Source organism: Amblyomma maculatum, chromosome 9 (genome assembly GCF_055883805.1).
Source record: "Amblyomma maculatum isolate TAMU_Amacu chromosome 9, ASM5588380v1, whole genome shotgun sequence".
Taxonomy (NCBI): domain Eukaryota; kingdom Metazoa; phylum Arthropoda; class Arachnida; order Ixodida; family Ixodidae; genus Amblyomma; species Amblyomma maculatum.
The window spans coordinates 13,833,691-13,851,053 of NC_139352.1; the positions used below are offsets into that span (position 1 = coordinate 13,833,691).

The 17,363-nt window shown below is 45.2% G+C and overlaps 1 protein-coding gene across 1 annotated transcript in view; it reads right to left on the reverse strand.

The window, feature by feature from the left end:
- Positions 1–2,409: 2,409 nt before the first annotated feature.
- fws (Conserved oligomeric Golgi complex subunit 5 four way stop) overlaps positions 2,410–17,363 on the reverse strand; it is a 46,106-nt gene continuing 31,152 nt past the window's right edge. The window contains exons 15-19 of the mRNA XM_084578193.1: positions 13,281–13,412; positions 11,897–12,065; positions 8,636–8,779; positions 5,343–5,422; positions 2,410–4,572 (exon numbers count right to left, since the gene is read on the reverse strand). Of these exons, the coding sequence (XP_084434319.1) occupies positions 4,455–4,572; positions 5,343–5,422; positions 8,636–8,779; positions 11,897–12,065; positions 13,281–13,412 (643 nt within the window). The 3' untranslated portion in view covers positions 2,410–4,454. The remainder of the gene's footprint in view (positions 4,573–5,342; positions 5,423–8,635; positions 8,780–11,896; positions 12,066–13,280; positions 13,413–17,363) is intronic.

Sequence of the window (17,363 nt, forward strand, 5' to 3'; positions counted from 1 at the left end):
CTGATGAGTTATGCGAGACTGGGGCGCGGCCCTTTTGGTGTCAAGTCCGCCCTCCCATGTCTGACAACGGTAGCCACCAGGATCATTGTGTGAGTACGTGATGTGAAAAGTTGTTGCCGCCGCCAGATGGTTGGATTGTTCGGCTGTGTCAGCGGCGCAAGTGAGCCGTTGTCTACTACCACTGGCGACGGTCGGCAAGCCGTTTGTTGACGATCCGGGCAGCAGGCCTGGCTGGGCTCGCGTTTGTTGTGAAGTCCAATTGCTGCAGCTAGAGGCGGAGGGGGCCGAAAAGAACTCGTATCCAAAGGGATCATGTCCTCTGCAGCGGCTAAAGATGTTGCTGTTGTACGAGAATGCAGCCACAGTCGTAGCTGTAGTCATGGGTGGCGGCAGAGATAAGGGTGGGTTGCTGCTACTGCAGGAGCTAGCCCTCGAGCGCCGTCAGCGCGGTGGTGGCGGGGCGGGAAGGTCTGCCAAACATTGGTCAGCTTGATCGAGCAGATCGGCAGGTATATTCAGTGCTCTCCTTACTACCGTTGCCCTCGGCCAAAGGGTCAAGGCAAAGAGTTCGGGGAAAGCCATGGGCATGGGGGCAAGCAGGCCGTCACCTGTGGCAAGCTGCCAAACAGCAGAGCCTTCGGCGGCGGCGGTACACCTCGGTACTGCACTGTCTCTCTAAAGGCAGATGATTTTAGAGGTGATATATAGAGGCGGCGGAGGCTCCACAGGTGTTGCTGGCTTGGATATGAATTGGCACGGGACCCGGGTATGAGAATAGGGTATAATAGCGCAGTGGAAGTGCGCATGTTCGTATAATTGCAGCACACCCAACCCATTCACTGCAGCATTCTGCGCGTGCGCACTGTCGCACCGCAATTACCATATCCCCCTTAACCAATGTCCCCCATTCTAAAACTCGCTAAAACGAAAAGAAAAAAGCGTGCGCAGTTGCTTAGGAGGGGTGGATAAGTGTAAATGCAAGTTGGTTTATATGAAAGTAAAGGAGCAGCGGTGCACACCTCATATATATGTCCCAGCTAACTTCTGCCAAGGGTTAAAAACAAATAATTGAGATAAGCCAGGAAAAACCGCAGCCAGCCTTGCGCACTACAGGCATTTGACTTTGAAGTCAGACCAGATGACATGGTCAAGTTGGAATGAACGTGGAAAGATGGAAGAGAATCGAGCATCATTAGCTAAGCTGTCTTGTGACGTCACGTCCACTGGCCTCGCACAAGTAGTTCACACTAAGGCCAGTCAGTATAGCTTAGCCTGTGACTGATCTTTAATTTTTGACCTAAACCTAACTAGTACTTCTAGCGAGTTTTCTAGTTTTGATAAATACTGTGCCATGGTCCATTTCAATCCCCCCTCAATTCACAATCTTCCTAATCAACCACAATACAACTTTCTACATGGTACTGCAACTTGATCTAATACAATCCCCTTTCTCTAAATAATTCAAAATTAAATTAAAGAGACCGAAAAACGTGGCGTGATATGGTCCGTAGGGTCACGAAGTCGAACACGACTGAACGACTGAACTGAACTGAACTGAGATAAACCACAACCCACTCTAATGCAACTTAATTGACTAAGATCCACATTTTCCACTCTTAATCCAACATACTCTAACTTAATCCAATTAAATCTAGCCTTAATGCAACATTATCCACCACAATTAACCCATAATCTTACTCTATCTGTCCGTAAATTAATCTAGTCCAAGTCCTATATCTAATTACTTTCATTCCAGACATCAAAACATGACTTGGGCATTGTAGCAGCATGACGTAGGTTTTCAGCTCCGGCGCGCCAAAATGATGAAGACCCAAAATTTCAGCGTACTTATTACACAACATAAAAATTACAACTGCATCCGTACACACCACATTGGACAAAATCAAGGTGGTGGCGTTGTGAATGTTCACGTGGCCCCAAACCCACTGTGCCCCCAACAAATAAAACCTATCAAATAAATAGGACCTCCAATTATTTTATCATGCATGGTAGGTTTCTTGGTATATATTATAACAGTCCTTTGTAACCCATGAAGAGAAATGTTATGTGGGGCTGCCCTTGCTCCATTCCCATCAAGTCTGCTCTGCTTCCCCTGGAGGGATTCAAAAATTTATGACCATCAATAGTAGCTAGATTATGTCCACAGTAAGACGGCAGAAAGACAGTGATCTGGTCCCAGCTGCCATATTGGTTATTACGAACACAATCAATTGGAAGTACACAATAGAGCTCTGGACAAGGCACAAGAGGCTTTGTCTCTGCTGTCACAGGTTTGCCAAGACTTTAAAATTGAATACATAACACCATTACAAAGGCAGTTTTAACCTCTTTTGTTCCTACCAGTGTGGTATCTTAGAGTGTACAAGTAAAATAACCCGAAGAAAGCAGCACAAAATAACTTTTATTGAAATTTTAACTGCAAAAGATTTGGTGTGCTGTAATCAGTATGCCTCAGTGAAGAATGAAACAAATCGTGTTCATGCCATCAACTTATTTGTGATGAAATCACCCAGTGCATGTGGCACAGTCTCAGTTCATGCAAAAATAGAGTAGTACAATCTAATTAATGGTTTTCAAATTCATGACATCATGAGCAACATCGTCCAGAGCACTGAGCCATACCAACGTCCTTGTTGTCTTGAGACTTTGTGCTGTAACAACATTTTTGAGTTGCATCACTCACGAAAAAGATCATAGATCGCTTTAAGCGTGCGAGATTTTCTGGAAGGTAGATTAGCCATTGATGGAAGAGGTGTTTTTTTCATTACCTAAATTTGAGCTCCTCACTTCTGCACATTTACACAAGTTTACTTACTCCTCAACAAATTTTAATTTACGTATTAAAAATTGATAAGCTTCACAATATGTACACTATTAAACATGCCATAGTACAACAATTGAATGTTAACCTTGCCCCCCCCCCCCAGGAAAAGTGGGGCCATCATAGGCTTACTCAGGACAAGGCATAAATTCCTCTACCACGTACGTCACTCCCTGCACGCTGTTTCTCGAGATGCTTCCCAGTAGGTCGGCGGCTCTCTGTCAGTATATTATTAAGACCACCTGACAAATGTCATTCCTGTGTTGCTACAAGAACATTTGCAACAAAACTGATGCCTTTAAATGTACTTGGTTCCCAAATCATTGCGCATAATTGCAGGACTAAAACAAAAACAAGAAAACCAGGTTCGAGCAATTCAGCAGTGTGACGGACTTACAAACTGAACACACATTTCCTTAAGCTTTCTTTTTTTTTCTACTGAAAAGAGGTCACATCACTCGCAACATCAGCAGTAGCTAGCACCAAGGCGGGGGTTCACTTACTTACACTTTACACCACTATTTGCACGTCCTCACAGGAGGTGACAAAAACACAATGCATAAAAGAAATGCTCAGATACCTAACTATAGCACTTTTCCTTTTATGCATCGAATATAACTTGTCAAACTTACCACACTAAGACCACGACATAACGTCTGGTACCCTTTTTGCAGTATAGGAAAGAAAGAAATGGTTAGATAACTTAGTAGGTTAAATTCTATGTATTGTATATTCTACACAATACATATTATACAGTCAAACCCATTTATAACAACACTAAGTGCCATGAAAATATTGTTATAACCAATAATAGTTATAACTGAGCTATGCCAAAACAACAAAGAAAACACAAGAAACTTGTGAAATTTTATTAAAGAGGAAGTAGCTTACACTTTTCACTTATTTGCAGGCAAAAATATATAATCAATCAGCTTAAATTTAATTTCACTGCTTGACACCAATATTGTTGATATCTCTCTGCAGGGCATCCACTGCTGCACAAAGCTGAGTAAAAGATTATTGCCATAAATGATGTTCCGCAGGGACTTCATCATTCTTAGAACTTTGTGATGTGGTTTGACTGGCATGGTCTCAGTGTTCAGGAGATTATATGCAGGTTATTTTACCATAAACCACATGGCAAAGTTGATGGTGCTATGACTGACCATTGCTATGTACAATACAGTATTGTTCAAAATGGTATTGTTATAAGTGGGCTTGATGGTACAACAATATAGATTCAATTAAACAAAAGTGGCAACTTTTCATCACACAATGCAATAAATTAGCCCAAAGTGCCTTGTAACAGGCTGCTTATTTGGAAACAAACACTATTTTGTTATTCATACAACACAGCGACTCTCATCACATCTGCAGAAAATCATGGCAATAAGCATAAGCGATTGCAAAAGAGGGCTGAATATATTCTGCACTTTGCTGACCAATAGCCGCTCACTCCCTGTTCGCAGGATGTTTCTCAAGTCAAGAATACGACATCCGAGCAACCTATTCATTTTAACACCACCGGACAACCTAGCAAAATATGGATGGGTTGTGGTCCCTCAAAAGCACTGTCCTTTTTCAAGCCTAGTCACCCTAGTGCATCGCAGCATCAGACCCTCTCCAGGGCCATGGCTTTCTCGAGAATCTCCTTCATGATGGGGTAGACAGGTGCGAACTCCTTGCCCTGCCGCTGTCGCACGGTCTGCACGTAGGACTCCATTGCACCCCTGTAAGCCAGGATGGAGTAAACAGGGAGAAAGTGGAAGGCAACCCAATAATGTCAGAAGGATTCATTTTGCTGTTTTCAGCCAGAATATAGAAAGAGCTAGAAAGTATGCACCAGGCTGCCCCAACTACTAAATCATGAGGCCCCTGTATACTTGCCACACCTAGCCTACATAGCGGAACAGGTACAGGTGAAGCTGCAAACACTGTCGTCTCTTTTGAACAGATGACCGCTTTACATTTGGACCAGTTAATGAGATATGAACTCAGATTGAAAGTATATCTTTGATAATTCATAGTGTGCACAACTAAGATGTCTTCAAGCATGTCAAGTCCCCCTTAAAATTTGACAATGAATGGGTAAAAGCCTGAAAAAGCCCTCAAATGCATACTAATTGAATGGAAAACTGCACAAGTGGCACCGAGAAACAACAAGCTTGAATACATACTTATAAGCAGAACCGGAAGACTCAATGATTCTCTTCCTTGAGGGCTGTTTCGTAAAAAACATTGAAACTCATACCTTTTCATAAGCCACTTCATAAAAGGATAAGTATTCATAGCTCCTGTTTGTAGCCATGAAGTTAAAGTAATGAAATTCAGAGAGTAGACAGTTATGGCCTCCTACTTAAAGTAATCTGCCATAGAGGAAGTGAGTGACCATAAAAATAATTTTCCGATGACACTTCTAAAATAGTGAGAGTATTCACACAGCCAAAAAGAGCAAAATGACTGATCTTCCATCATTCGTTATGCAAATTATTTCACTCACCGCACAAGAACAAGCCGCTCCTTCTCAGACGTATGTTCATCCAGCCACTTGGAGTACCTACTACGTGACCATGATGCAGCCTGCGATAAATGGGACGCAAATGTGGCAATATACAGCAGTGGATTTGCATAGTTACCAAGTTTGTTTTAGACTACTGCAACTACGAACACTACATTGACAAGATGCAAAAGAAGAAAAAAGATTAAAGAGACCGAAAAAGATAGGCTAGGGCTTAGAGCTGAATTTTTTAACTCCATTTTCACAAATTCACCATTTCCTGCATCATTTTCTTGTTCACTTTTCACTTGGCTTGGCTTAGATCTAGGGTCAGCACCAATCTGCTTGAGTGCCAAAGCAATCCAAGGCAAGGAGGAACTACAGTACAACCTCAATAAATTGAACTCGGTTAATTCGAAATCCCAGATAATTCGAAGGTTTTCTGCGGTCCCGTATTTTCCAATGTAAATTTGGCCGGATAATTCGAACAGGCGGCCTGCGCCAGCCCGGTTAATTCGAAAATTTGGACTGCTATGCGGCAATGCCTGATCCATGTTTCGCCGCAAACTCGGCGAAATGACGGCCCTACGGAGCCGCGAGGCAAAGCCACATAGTAATGGTGATGATTTATAGGCGAAGCGCCCCAGCCGGAGCACTCTCTGCACAAAAATCGGTCCACAGTGCGCCTCGCGCACCGCCGAAACACGCGCCTGCAGAGGAGAAGACGTGCTTCACTGCAACACGGCGGGCATACCGGTTTTTATCACGTGACCTCGCCCCCACTCCATCCCTTGGTGTGCTTCGCCCACTCTTCCCCCGTGCCTCCGACGCTGCAAGTACGCCACCACCACCGCCGCGCCGGTCTCACCTGCGCCATTTCTTTGTGTTGTGCGCTGTGGTTAGGGGTCGGCTACTGTGCCGTTTTTTTGGACGGGACTGTGCAGAAGTGCTAGCTTTGTGACCGTAGCAGTGCAGAAATGCCAAAGTACAAGGCTTTAACGCTGCAGCAGAAGTTCTGCTTGATCCAGGAAGCAGGCAAGAGCGCTTGTTCGAAGACCGAGTTGGCCAAAAGGCATGGCGTGCCCCTCTCGACATTGTCCACAATATTGAGCAACAAGTCAAAAATACTAGAGGCTTACGGCAAGACCTATTCTTCGAAGCGGTCACGAGTGCGGGCTCCCACGTATCAAGATGTGGAAGCTGCTCTGCTTCGCTGGCTGCAGAAAGCAAACGCTGCCCACCTTCCCGTCAATGGAACGCTACTGTGGGAGAAGGCCAACGACCTAGCTCAATGCGCTCTGCACAGAGGATGAGTCTAACGCAGTCGGCTTCGCCGAGTATATCAACATTGAGAGCGAAGGACAGACTGGCTACTCTGACTTGGAGAGTGAGATCACTGCTGGTACGAACATGCGCGATGACAGCGACGATAGCGACGACGACACCGACGAGCCTCCCCGAGCACCTGCTCTTGGTGAAGTTATCGGATCGCTGAACGTTATCCGCAGTTTTGTTGAGTGCCGCGGTGGAAGTTCAGAGATGTTTCGTCTATTTGACCAACTCGAGAGCATGACCTTAGGAGCCGCAAACTACCGGACGCGGCAAACCAGCATCTCTGATTACTTTCAGTAGTAATTCAAAATATGCCGAATAAAGGTAACACGTTCCTGCAACGAATTTTTTTGCCTAAGTCTTATTTCTTGGTGTGTTCGGTTAATTCGAAAACCCGCTTAATTCGAAGATTTCTCGCGGTCCCGATGACTTCGAATTAACGAGGTTGTACTGTACTATTACAATGGGCTACAGTGACACAGTGACTCAGGAACGGCTAACATTGAGGTAAAAGAAGGAAAGGTGGGAAGGGATACTAAAAAGACGGCATGCCATTAGAGAGGAAACGTGGATGAAGAAAAATTAAGTTTGTGCGCTTTCTTTGCCCTTGAAGCCCTGTTGCTTTTACCAGTGTACACAAAACACAAAAGAAACACAGAAAAAGTAGGTGTGGGTGGCATATGCATACAAATGTTATCTTGTTGTGCAAGGCAGGAAAATTAAGATGAACAAACAGGGGTGCGCAGATATCTGAGATTTGCTTCCGGCAAATTAAGTGATGTCAGACTCCTCTACATTACGAATCCAACCAGACAGACTTCCACCAAAACTTTTCATGCATAAGCGGTGGTGGTAAGCAAGGTGCACCACACAGAATGAAGCCTTGCCATAAGCGTGACAAGAAACAGAAATTAACAGTCACACCCTGTGGTACCTGCGTCATAATACAACGACTATGTTTACTTATAGCAACATATAAAATGAGAGCTTTATGATCTGGTAAATGTGTGGGCACAGGCTTGTGGACCTCAGTATGTAACATATTCCTCTTCTGTTCCGCCCGGAAGACATTTGCAAGCTGCATCCTCCCACATACACACAGTGTTCTGAACGTGCCAGGCTTCCTTAGCTGCACTCAAGTCTTTTTGCAATGTAACTAATGTGCCCCGTCGTCACCTGATGCTTTATCACCATAGAAGCTAGTAATACATGGTGTCACCAGAGGTACGCAAGAGCCATCTCTCAGAAACACAAGCATCAACAAAATCGATTTTCCCTTGTTTTCCCCCATTGTCTTTTCCTTTCCTTTCCATGTGTGTGTGTGTGAGTGACTGCCTACTTCCTCATTCGCTATTACATGGCCCCACATCCTTTGTACATCTACTATATGGCTCCCTCCCCATTCAAGGATGACAAAACCTATGAAATGAAGCTCAGAATTTACTAACAATTAACCACAGAGGTCTATCTGAAATGGCTTTAAAGCTGTTTCTAGCTTCTACATAGTAGCTCGCTTCATATGTTGCTGGTGGCAAAAGTTCAGCAAGGTAGCAGTCAGGCTCAACCTAATTCTTCTAAAACTCACTTAGAATAAAGCAGTTTAGAAAAAATGCTTTGTCAGAAAACAAAAGCTGAAGGAAGATGTAATGCAGGAATTAATAAAAAATAACTCCATAAACATCAAACTAAGTGTCAGTGTATGACACTAAACAGGCTACGTTATTGCCTAATATCAAATTTTTCTGTACACAGTGTTATAAGACAACAATAGGGTCTACTATCTTGACTTTGTGAACTATTGTCCTCTGCAGCTAGTAACAGTGACTACATGTTGAGAGCTGCATTCAGACAGCTATCTTGGATCTACATTAACAACAATTTCAATATGGCCAAAGTTAGCATTTTCCAGGGTATAGCAATGCACCGTGACTAGAAACAATGCACTTCTCACTTCAAGAACACACCTCGTAGGGCGACCGGAGTTCGGGTGGTGCCTTGGCAAACAGAAAGTGCAGCATCAACGAGTGGGGCACCACATCACCTAGCATGGGAGACTGGGACACATGCTGTGGGCTCTGGAAGAGCAGTGGACGCAGTGCCCGCAACACCTGCACCAACAAAGAACGCAGGCATCAGTAACCTCAACACGCAGATCGTTACACACACCCATACTGACATAACAAGAGCAGCCAGCGGGCATTTCGAAGACCTTTGAACCGATTGTCTATCGACTCAAAGGCCTTCGAACGCTGCCACACGGGCGTTTTAAATGGCCATTGAGTCGGTAGTCTATCGAGTCAACGGATCAGTTGAGAACTCTATTGAGGTCTTGAAGGCCTTCAAATGTCGCATAAGGTTGCTAGCGTTGACCCAAGGAGCACAATGTGCACTCTCATGCACAACGTATTTACGATTGAAAAACATGAACAATCGTTATTTTATATCTTTAATTTATGTGCGTAATAATATAAACATAGCATTGCTCTTTTTCAAGGCGAATTATTTTTGTACTCTCTACCACTGTAACCTGCACTGCCGAAAAAAGCAAACACAATGAAAACCACAGCTGTATGAATGTCAATGCATTACAAAAACAAAAAAACAAACAAAATTGCCTTTTAAAACAACTAAAAACCAGCAGTTACTAAAAAAAAGGTAACAGTTATATTTTATTTTGCATTGATAAAAAGATTTTAGTTCTCTAAGCAAAACCGAAAGCAACGATAGTGGCGCCACAAAAGTTTGCCGCCAAACACCAGAACTATTTCAACAGCCTTCGAGTTTTGCCGTGTAGCAGCGGCACAACTCCCAAGTTCAATCGTGATTGAAAATCTCGAAGGCTATCGACTCAATCGCCTTTGAAAATGACCATGTGACATGGGTATAACAATAATATAGAGAGCCCAAATACCTGAATAAAAATCAAATTCCAAAATGGCTTCATGTCGATATATATTTCACTATGGGCCTGTGTTCCCATTCCCATACAGCAACTGGCCGCTCTTTCAGATTCCGATAATTCGGACGCACAAAGCACTTTGAGCTTTACTAAGGAAGCATCACGCAAACATAATGACAACGACCAACATTTCGAACCCTGCAGAGTCCAAAAGGTCACGTTTTTGGACTGACTTCAATGGCATCAATACTGTAAGTAATCATTTTTTAGATCTACTACAAAAGCAAGCAAGTGCCGCTATCGCAGCCAACTGGCTTTTCACTACCACAAAATATGCCACCCAAAATTTAAATGGAGTCAATCAGATGAACTGGCTTGGATAGGCTTGGCTATTTGTTTTTCACTGTCAGCACTCAAGTCAATGGCATGCTTCTTGTTGCCACTTCTTGATGCCGATCAATAAAGAGCGGATGAGGCTAAGGTATGTGGTCAGATTAAAAATGGGACAGCAGTAACATCTGAATTATCTTAAGCAATGCCAACCATGGTGTTGGGCCAAAGAAAAAATTGTGGGGGGTGGGTGTGCAGTCAGGGGTGCTGGCTTCTTTCCGTGGGTACCCTCTTGGTCTTTGCAACCACTGTTGCCCACAGGAACAGACTCTGTTCTCACTTCTGCACAGGGCATGCACTGCCGTGCGACCTGCAGATGTGTTGCAGTCCAAGATCAATATTGAACATATTGAGGCTAGGACAGCCATTCTCTCTTAAAACTTTTTTACTTCTCTTTTGAAAGCACTCATAGTACTCAGAACACTACCAAAAAAATTTTATGCCGACATCAATGGGAATATTTTCATGCATTACCACATTCAAAGAGTGCAATGGGCATGTCTGAGCGCCTAAGAGCAGACAGCCTACTCTACTCTAAACTTTTCATCACCAGCTGCAGGTTCAGCCACGCTCATAAAGAAAAGTATTGGCCCCATCAGCGAAGAGTACTGATTCATAAATGTCATGAACAGTGCAAAGGAAACAATTAGTTCGATACTCTCGATCATTGTAATAGGTCCATAAAAAGAAATACCTACAGTGACCCCCTAAACTTAGTTTTGTATCAGCATTTCGACAATGTTATGCAGCACTAGCATAGGGGCTTGTCTTTTCTCACTGATTCCATCACAAGAAAAAGCCGGACCTCCAAACCACTCGTCTAAATTCTAGAATACCCGAAAAAGCTTCTTGGAATAGCCTTTCTATTTGAGGCATCTGCTCTGTCACCCGAGTTTATGGCTATGAATATGAATATGGGGGTACACGCAGTGGCGAGCAGTGGCAGGAGTGCACGCTGCCCTGGCTGCAAAGCTGGTTATGAGGGACAACACCGACGGCAACGCGAAAAGCAGGGACACAGAAACGGGCACCAAAGAGCTGTGCTCTAAAAAAAATCAGAAAGTCCATGGCGTATTTTCAGTACATGATGCCTTAAATGGTGCTGAGAAACCCTCCTCATTACAGCTGAATACCATAGTGATGTTCAGTTAAATAGGGAAAGAATACTTAGAGATAACAAACAGTAGCTGAACTCCTCTCTGTAAAGAACAAACAAAATTCTATCTATCAAAGTGTACACTAGAACAAATATTTAAACTGCCCACTTATCAACAAGCAAAGGGCTCAGGACTCCTATTAATGCCTTACTGCTAAAAGAAAATATAGTCCAAAGTACTGCAGCACAGCTTCCATCATTACATATTGCAATAAGACTTACACAGTTGTCAAACTCTGGAATCAACCCACTTTCAAGTAAGATAACTGTCATGCTGACAAGTACAGCTGGGCAACCTTCAACAATGTCAGGCTTCGTTTGCCAGCACATGAGACAGGTCGAAGCCTGAACCACAAGCACTGACAGGATATGTAGGCCACAATTCAGCCCATGAAAAGAAGCAGACTGTGTGCAGTTCAAAGCTATTTTTTTTTCCTTTTGTGCGCTAGAAATACACAAGCTGACAGGACTTTTGAGTGAGGTATAGCACTTATCTTTAGCCAAGTAGCTAAAGAAGAAAAAAAAGCCAAGCACGTCTAGCGAAATAAATTAAGCCCCTCCAGAGTTGAAAAAAAGAAAAAAGATGACAATACAATTAGCCACCTAGGCCTCTCTCTCTCTACCTCTAACCTCTAGGCCTTAAGAGGACAAAGATGCAAAGACTCCTGTAAACCACTGAATAAGCTCAAGGCAACCAGCCCAGCCATTAACAGAAAAATTCAGTACTATGCAAATCAACAGCAGCGGTGTGCACAAAGAATTAGCAGTGCATGCCAAAACCTTGTATGGTCGTCCTAGGTCGGCCAGCGGTTGCCCCAGGGGTGCCAGCGCCATCTCCATGTGGGCAAAGTCAGCAGCCAGCCGCATCTTCCCTCCCTCGGCAAGAGGACGCACCAGGCTGGCGTGTCGAACCAGAAGCTCAAGGGCACGTGACGCCAGCTCCCGCACCCTGCGGTGGATTCCATTCGCCTACACGTCACAGCTCCCGGACACCAATGCATCCATTCGTCATTGATATCTGCTCGCACCTCAGATCAGCCAGCCGTAAACCAATGCCACTCACTTTGCTACAAAGCTGTTAGTTACGCAAAAACTGACCTACCTCCAAGGGCTTAAAAAATGTATGCTACACAACTGCTGCCAAGGCGACTCTCAAATGTGGTGCCATCCCTATGATGTAACGTGCATGCACAAACAAAGGCAAGGGGACTCCCTGGTCAGCTACGACGTGAATTTTACCTTAAATGTGAGTGCTATAGATGTTTGCTGCTGCCCTCTGAGAGAAGAGTTCCTTCCCAGGTAACACAATTAATCAAGAACAAAAACAGAACTGTCCAGAGTAAAGGCACCTCAGTGTGACAAAGGGAGGCAAGACAGCATTACTTTCTTTCACCGCTGCAAAAATTAACATATTAGATACAGTTACGGTACTTCAAAGTAAAATGTAAAAGACACAATATTTTTGATATCCAATAGCTGCTAGTTGTATAACAGTCAATCAAACAGCAAGAAGTTTCAAGAAAGCAGAACTATGTGAAACCAAAAATGCTGTGTGGGTTATGACAGGAACCAATGAAAGCAAATTCATCTATGATAGAGGCAGGCATTTGCTGCATTGAGTAAAATTCGACAAAAAAATTAGTGACAGCAGAGCGGTGCCCAGCAGTAGCCTATGAATAAAGGATGACATAATATCTGTAAAAACAGATCAGTCTAAAGCAACACACTGTGTATCAGCATCTTAAATATATATATATATATATATTATATAATAAATCAAACAAAAAATTATCATTTAAGAAGTGTTAGAGGAGGTTCCATGGAAAAAAAAAAGATATATGCAGTCCCACATATTTCTCCCATCTTTGCATTTATTAGGAAACCATGCAGTTGCATGAAAAGATCTACCATACAAAAGTACGGATTGATATCAGGTGCACAAAGAGAAAAAATACCTCGAACCACCAATAAATAACATTCGCATGCCCGCAGCAAAGGCTGGTAATTACAAGAACAAAACAATACCCCAAAAAAGTTGATGTCATTGAGATATTTTTCAATGCAATGCCCTCCATTCAAAGTTCTAGTTGCAGACACGTCGTCGGTAAATGCGACAAAAACAAGTGCAAGAAGAAAGGCTCTGCCACCAATTGCCTCCGCTTACCCCTGCGTGACAGCTGGTGCAGGCGGCCATGCGGAGAAGAAGTCGGTCTGGCAATGGGCGAGAAACTGCTGCAATTCCCGCATGTACAGAGAGCAGGGGGCATCAGGGGCAGCCATGCGGTCCACAGCAGGCCTGCGAAAGCAAGAAGAAGCCAGCCTACTATCAGCATGCAATGTATGACCGTCCGAGGATGCACAAACAGTCATGCACAAAAAACAAGAAAACTGACAAACACCGCCGGCAGTCGTTAAACAAAACCTTGCAGCTTGCAGTTGGTCCCCATTTTATGGGCTTCAGCGTAATCAGAAACACCATCATGTGCTGACATCACATTCTGAAAGTGATGCTGGAAGCGTCCAAGTAAGTGAACTGTGAAATCAGTGTTCAGGCACAACATAGCACGCTGAAACAGAAATGCAGCGCTATGTCCTTGGCGTATCTAAAAAGATACTATAAGATGCTTCAAAATAAGTTAAACCTCAATATAACAAAGCCGGTCAAATCCACAATTTACTTCGTAAAATTGAAATTTTGCAATATTGAAATTTGTCTCCTGCTATGGAGATAACACTCTAAAACATTTTATGTATAATTAAGAGAGAAGGCCTTTAATTGTGGGTGGAAGTGGACATTACGGGAGTGAATGGGACGCTGTGCCCGTATAGTTTTGGTTTCAGCATTGTCGTCGCCCTTCTGAACTATGAATCCTCGAACATGTTGTTGATTTGGGAGTGCGTTCGGATGCCACTGCGATCACGTGGGACAAAGCAAGGGTTTAGTTTGGTTTGTGTGGTTTGATGTCACAAAGTGACCCAGGCTATGAGAGATGCCGTAGTAGAGGACTCCGGAAATTTTGATCACCTGGGATTCTTTAACGTGCACTGACATCGCACAGCACACGGGCGCCTAGCTTTTCGCCTCCATCGAAAAGCGACCGCCGAGGCCGGGATTCAATCTCGCATATTTGGGAACAGCAGTCGAGCGCTGTAACCACTGCTCTACCCCGGCGGGGCACAGAGCAAGGGAAACGAAGGCGGCGGCAGGCCATGCCAGCTTTTCTATCTCACTTTCTCTATGCAGTGACAGCTAGCTGGAACAGTGCCCTCCATCATACCAGATGAACTGAAACCCACTTCGCAGCGCACATCGTGGCTTTGCATATCTAGTGCAAGAATACGCACATCTCACGTACACACAGCATCTGAATGAGAATTGAGGTTAAGGTGGACGGGTGTGCCTACCTTTCCAGTTCTCTTACCAAGCTCTGTCATAAATAAACCGAATTATATTAGCACGGTTTCCTTTAAGTATAGGTGGCCCAATTCTACATCAGTTTCAGGCAAGATTGTGACATATTACGAGAGCAGTGTCTGATCTCCCTGGCAATGCGTTTTGCAGACGCTTGGGCCACTCTGTGGTTACCCATGACACCACGTTCACGAACCTCACCCAAACTACCCTAGATGGCACAGCAGGCGACATACTCCCCCTTCCCCTCACATTTACACTCTCTTCAGCTGCCTTCCAAGCAGCGCCCACCTTCACGTTTGCGTTCGAGTGCATGCTTCAGTATGTGCCCTGCTGAAGCTTCGAGCTCACGGCACAATTCTTTGACGGGTTCATTTCGAGCCCACAATGAAATTTCGCTACACTGAAAGTGCATTAGCTTTACTTCATTATATTGAAGCCAAAAATACATGGTGCTCTGCGGACCCCAAGTTGGGAAAACCAAAATAATTTGTTGCATTGAGGATTTCATTATACTGAAGTTTATTACATTCAGGCTTAATGAAGTTGCTAACAACGCATTGCCTCACATAGTTTCTTATTACAGTCTAACCTCAATATATTGAACTCAAAAGGAATGGCGAAATAGTTTGATATCTCAATAACTGAATGTATAAGAAAAGGCAATAGCCTACAGGCAACCTTATCTGTCCCCTGGAATAAGGAATACATACACCGCACCCATGCTAGTGGCGCAACTTGTAGTGATGTTTAGCTCATTAAAATTAAAATACAGTTGGTTTCCACAAAGCTTTTGGCAGAGAATCGAATGAAGCATACTAAGAGAGGAGCACCGCTAGGCTTTAGTTAGTTTGATTGGCTTCCCTGCATGACACCAATCTGGCATGAAGAATTAGTACAATGTGTCGAAGACCACCTCAAGCACACCGCATATCCTCCTTGTCACACGATTTTACAGCGCTAGCACGCAACCATGGTAACCAGCAGGTGACCAAGGCTGTGCAGCCAACCTGTGTCCGCATGAAAAAAGTAGCCAAAAAGCGCCGTTAGGAAAAATGCTCCTAGCAAGAAAGCGGCTGCAGCTTGATATAGGAAACCCAAGCTCAAGTATCGATGCGTTACTTCAGCGTTACGCCTCCCTTGGAGGCGAACCATCGAGGCTACTAGGGAGGAGCGCGACGGGCACTGCCGGCCAGACAGTGGAAGCAGTGGCAGCACGCGCGCGTACGTGCCCCTCAGTTCGAGTAGGAGAGGAGCAGCGCCGAGCACACACATCCCCTCTCAGTGGATGCATGCCTTTGTACTGTACTGTGATAGTCAGCACTTCAGCCATCGACATGCACCAGTGCGTTGTGCGACGAAGACAAAGAAGAAGTACGCTGGGCTCGCCGTTGCAAGGTCATCTCCTCACAGCTCTCCATCTGAGCGTCAATAAACGCCCTATTACAATTGGCGGAGGTGCCGGAAACGATCCCATCCAAACTGGAACTGCGAAGCCGTACACTTCCCTCTACGACCGCCATGCAAGATGAGTCCACTTCGACGCTGCCGGCCGTTCCACCCACGATCATGTGTTCTGGCGTCGTGCGCCAGCGTGACCCTTGCCTCTTCAGTGGCACGGCCGACCAAGATGTCGACGACTGGCTGTCATCGTATGAAAGAGTAAGCAGCTACAACAAGTGGGATGACTCGTACAAGCTCAGTAACGTCATATTCTATCTGACGGACGTGGCGAACCTCTGGTTTCGCAACCATGAGGCTGACCTGTCATCTTGGTCGGAATTTAAAAAGAATTTCGCGGAAGTGTTCGACCACCCGGCAGTGCGTAAGCTTCGTGCCGAACAACGTTTACACGATCGTGTTCAGCGCGCTGATGAGACCTTTACCAGCTACATAGAAGACATCGTTGATCTCTGCAAACGAGTCGACCCGGCCATGCCGGAAGCGAACAAAATCCGCTACATCCTCGAGGGCATTACTGAGGACGCCTTCCAGATGCTGGCAGCGAAAGATCCCACCAGCGTTAGTGAAATCGTGAAGCTTTGCCAGAGCTACGACGAGCTCCGCAAGCGGCGCGCTTCTAGGCGCCGCTCGAGTGTATGCGACGAAGGCGTATCCGCATTAGCCCTGGGTGGTTCGCCAACTTCTGAAGGGAGCCCGCTGAATCAACAGATCACAGATTTTATTCGTGAAGAGGTCGCACGTCAACTCTCACTCCTTCCCCATTTTCAAGACTCGGGCCACCTCGTTCCTGAACTGGCTCCATCTTTGGCCCCTGCTATACGCCGTGTCGTGCAAGAACACGTCGCTGATGTCTTGCCGTCCAATCCCGTGCTGCCACCTGTGACGGCACCTCTCACGTATGCCCAAGTAACGGCTAGGCCACCACCTTCGCCCACGTCTGGCTCCTATGTGCATGCCCCTGCCTACCGTTCACCGCCGCATGCTGAGCCTTCGTTCCAAGCCCCACCCTCAAGGTTCCGCCCACATCCTATGAAACCTTGGCGTACTACAGACAACCTTCCGATTTGCTATGCCTGCGGTCGGCCGGGCCATGTTGCACGCCTTTGTCGCCAGCGCCTCCAACCTTCACAGCCTGACATTTGACTTTACCCGTACGATACCGACTCACGCTCGCAAATGATTTCGCCCGGTTCTCAATTTGTCTCACAAGATCGCCAAACCTATGCCACTCGTCGATCACATTCTCCTCGGCGCCGATCGCTTTCTCCAATGCTGCGACGTCCTACCAGCACCGTTGAGGGAAACTAACAGTCGCAGTTCCGGGGGCAAGAACTGCGCTTGTTTCGAATTCCTCAAGTCCTCCGTCTCGTC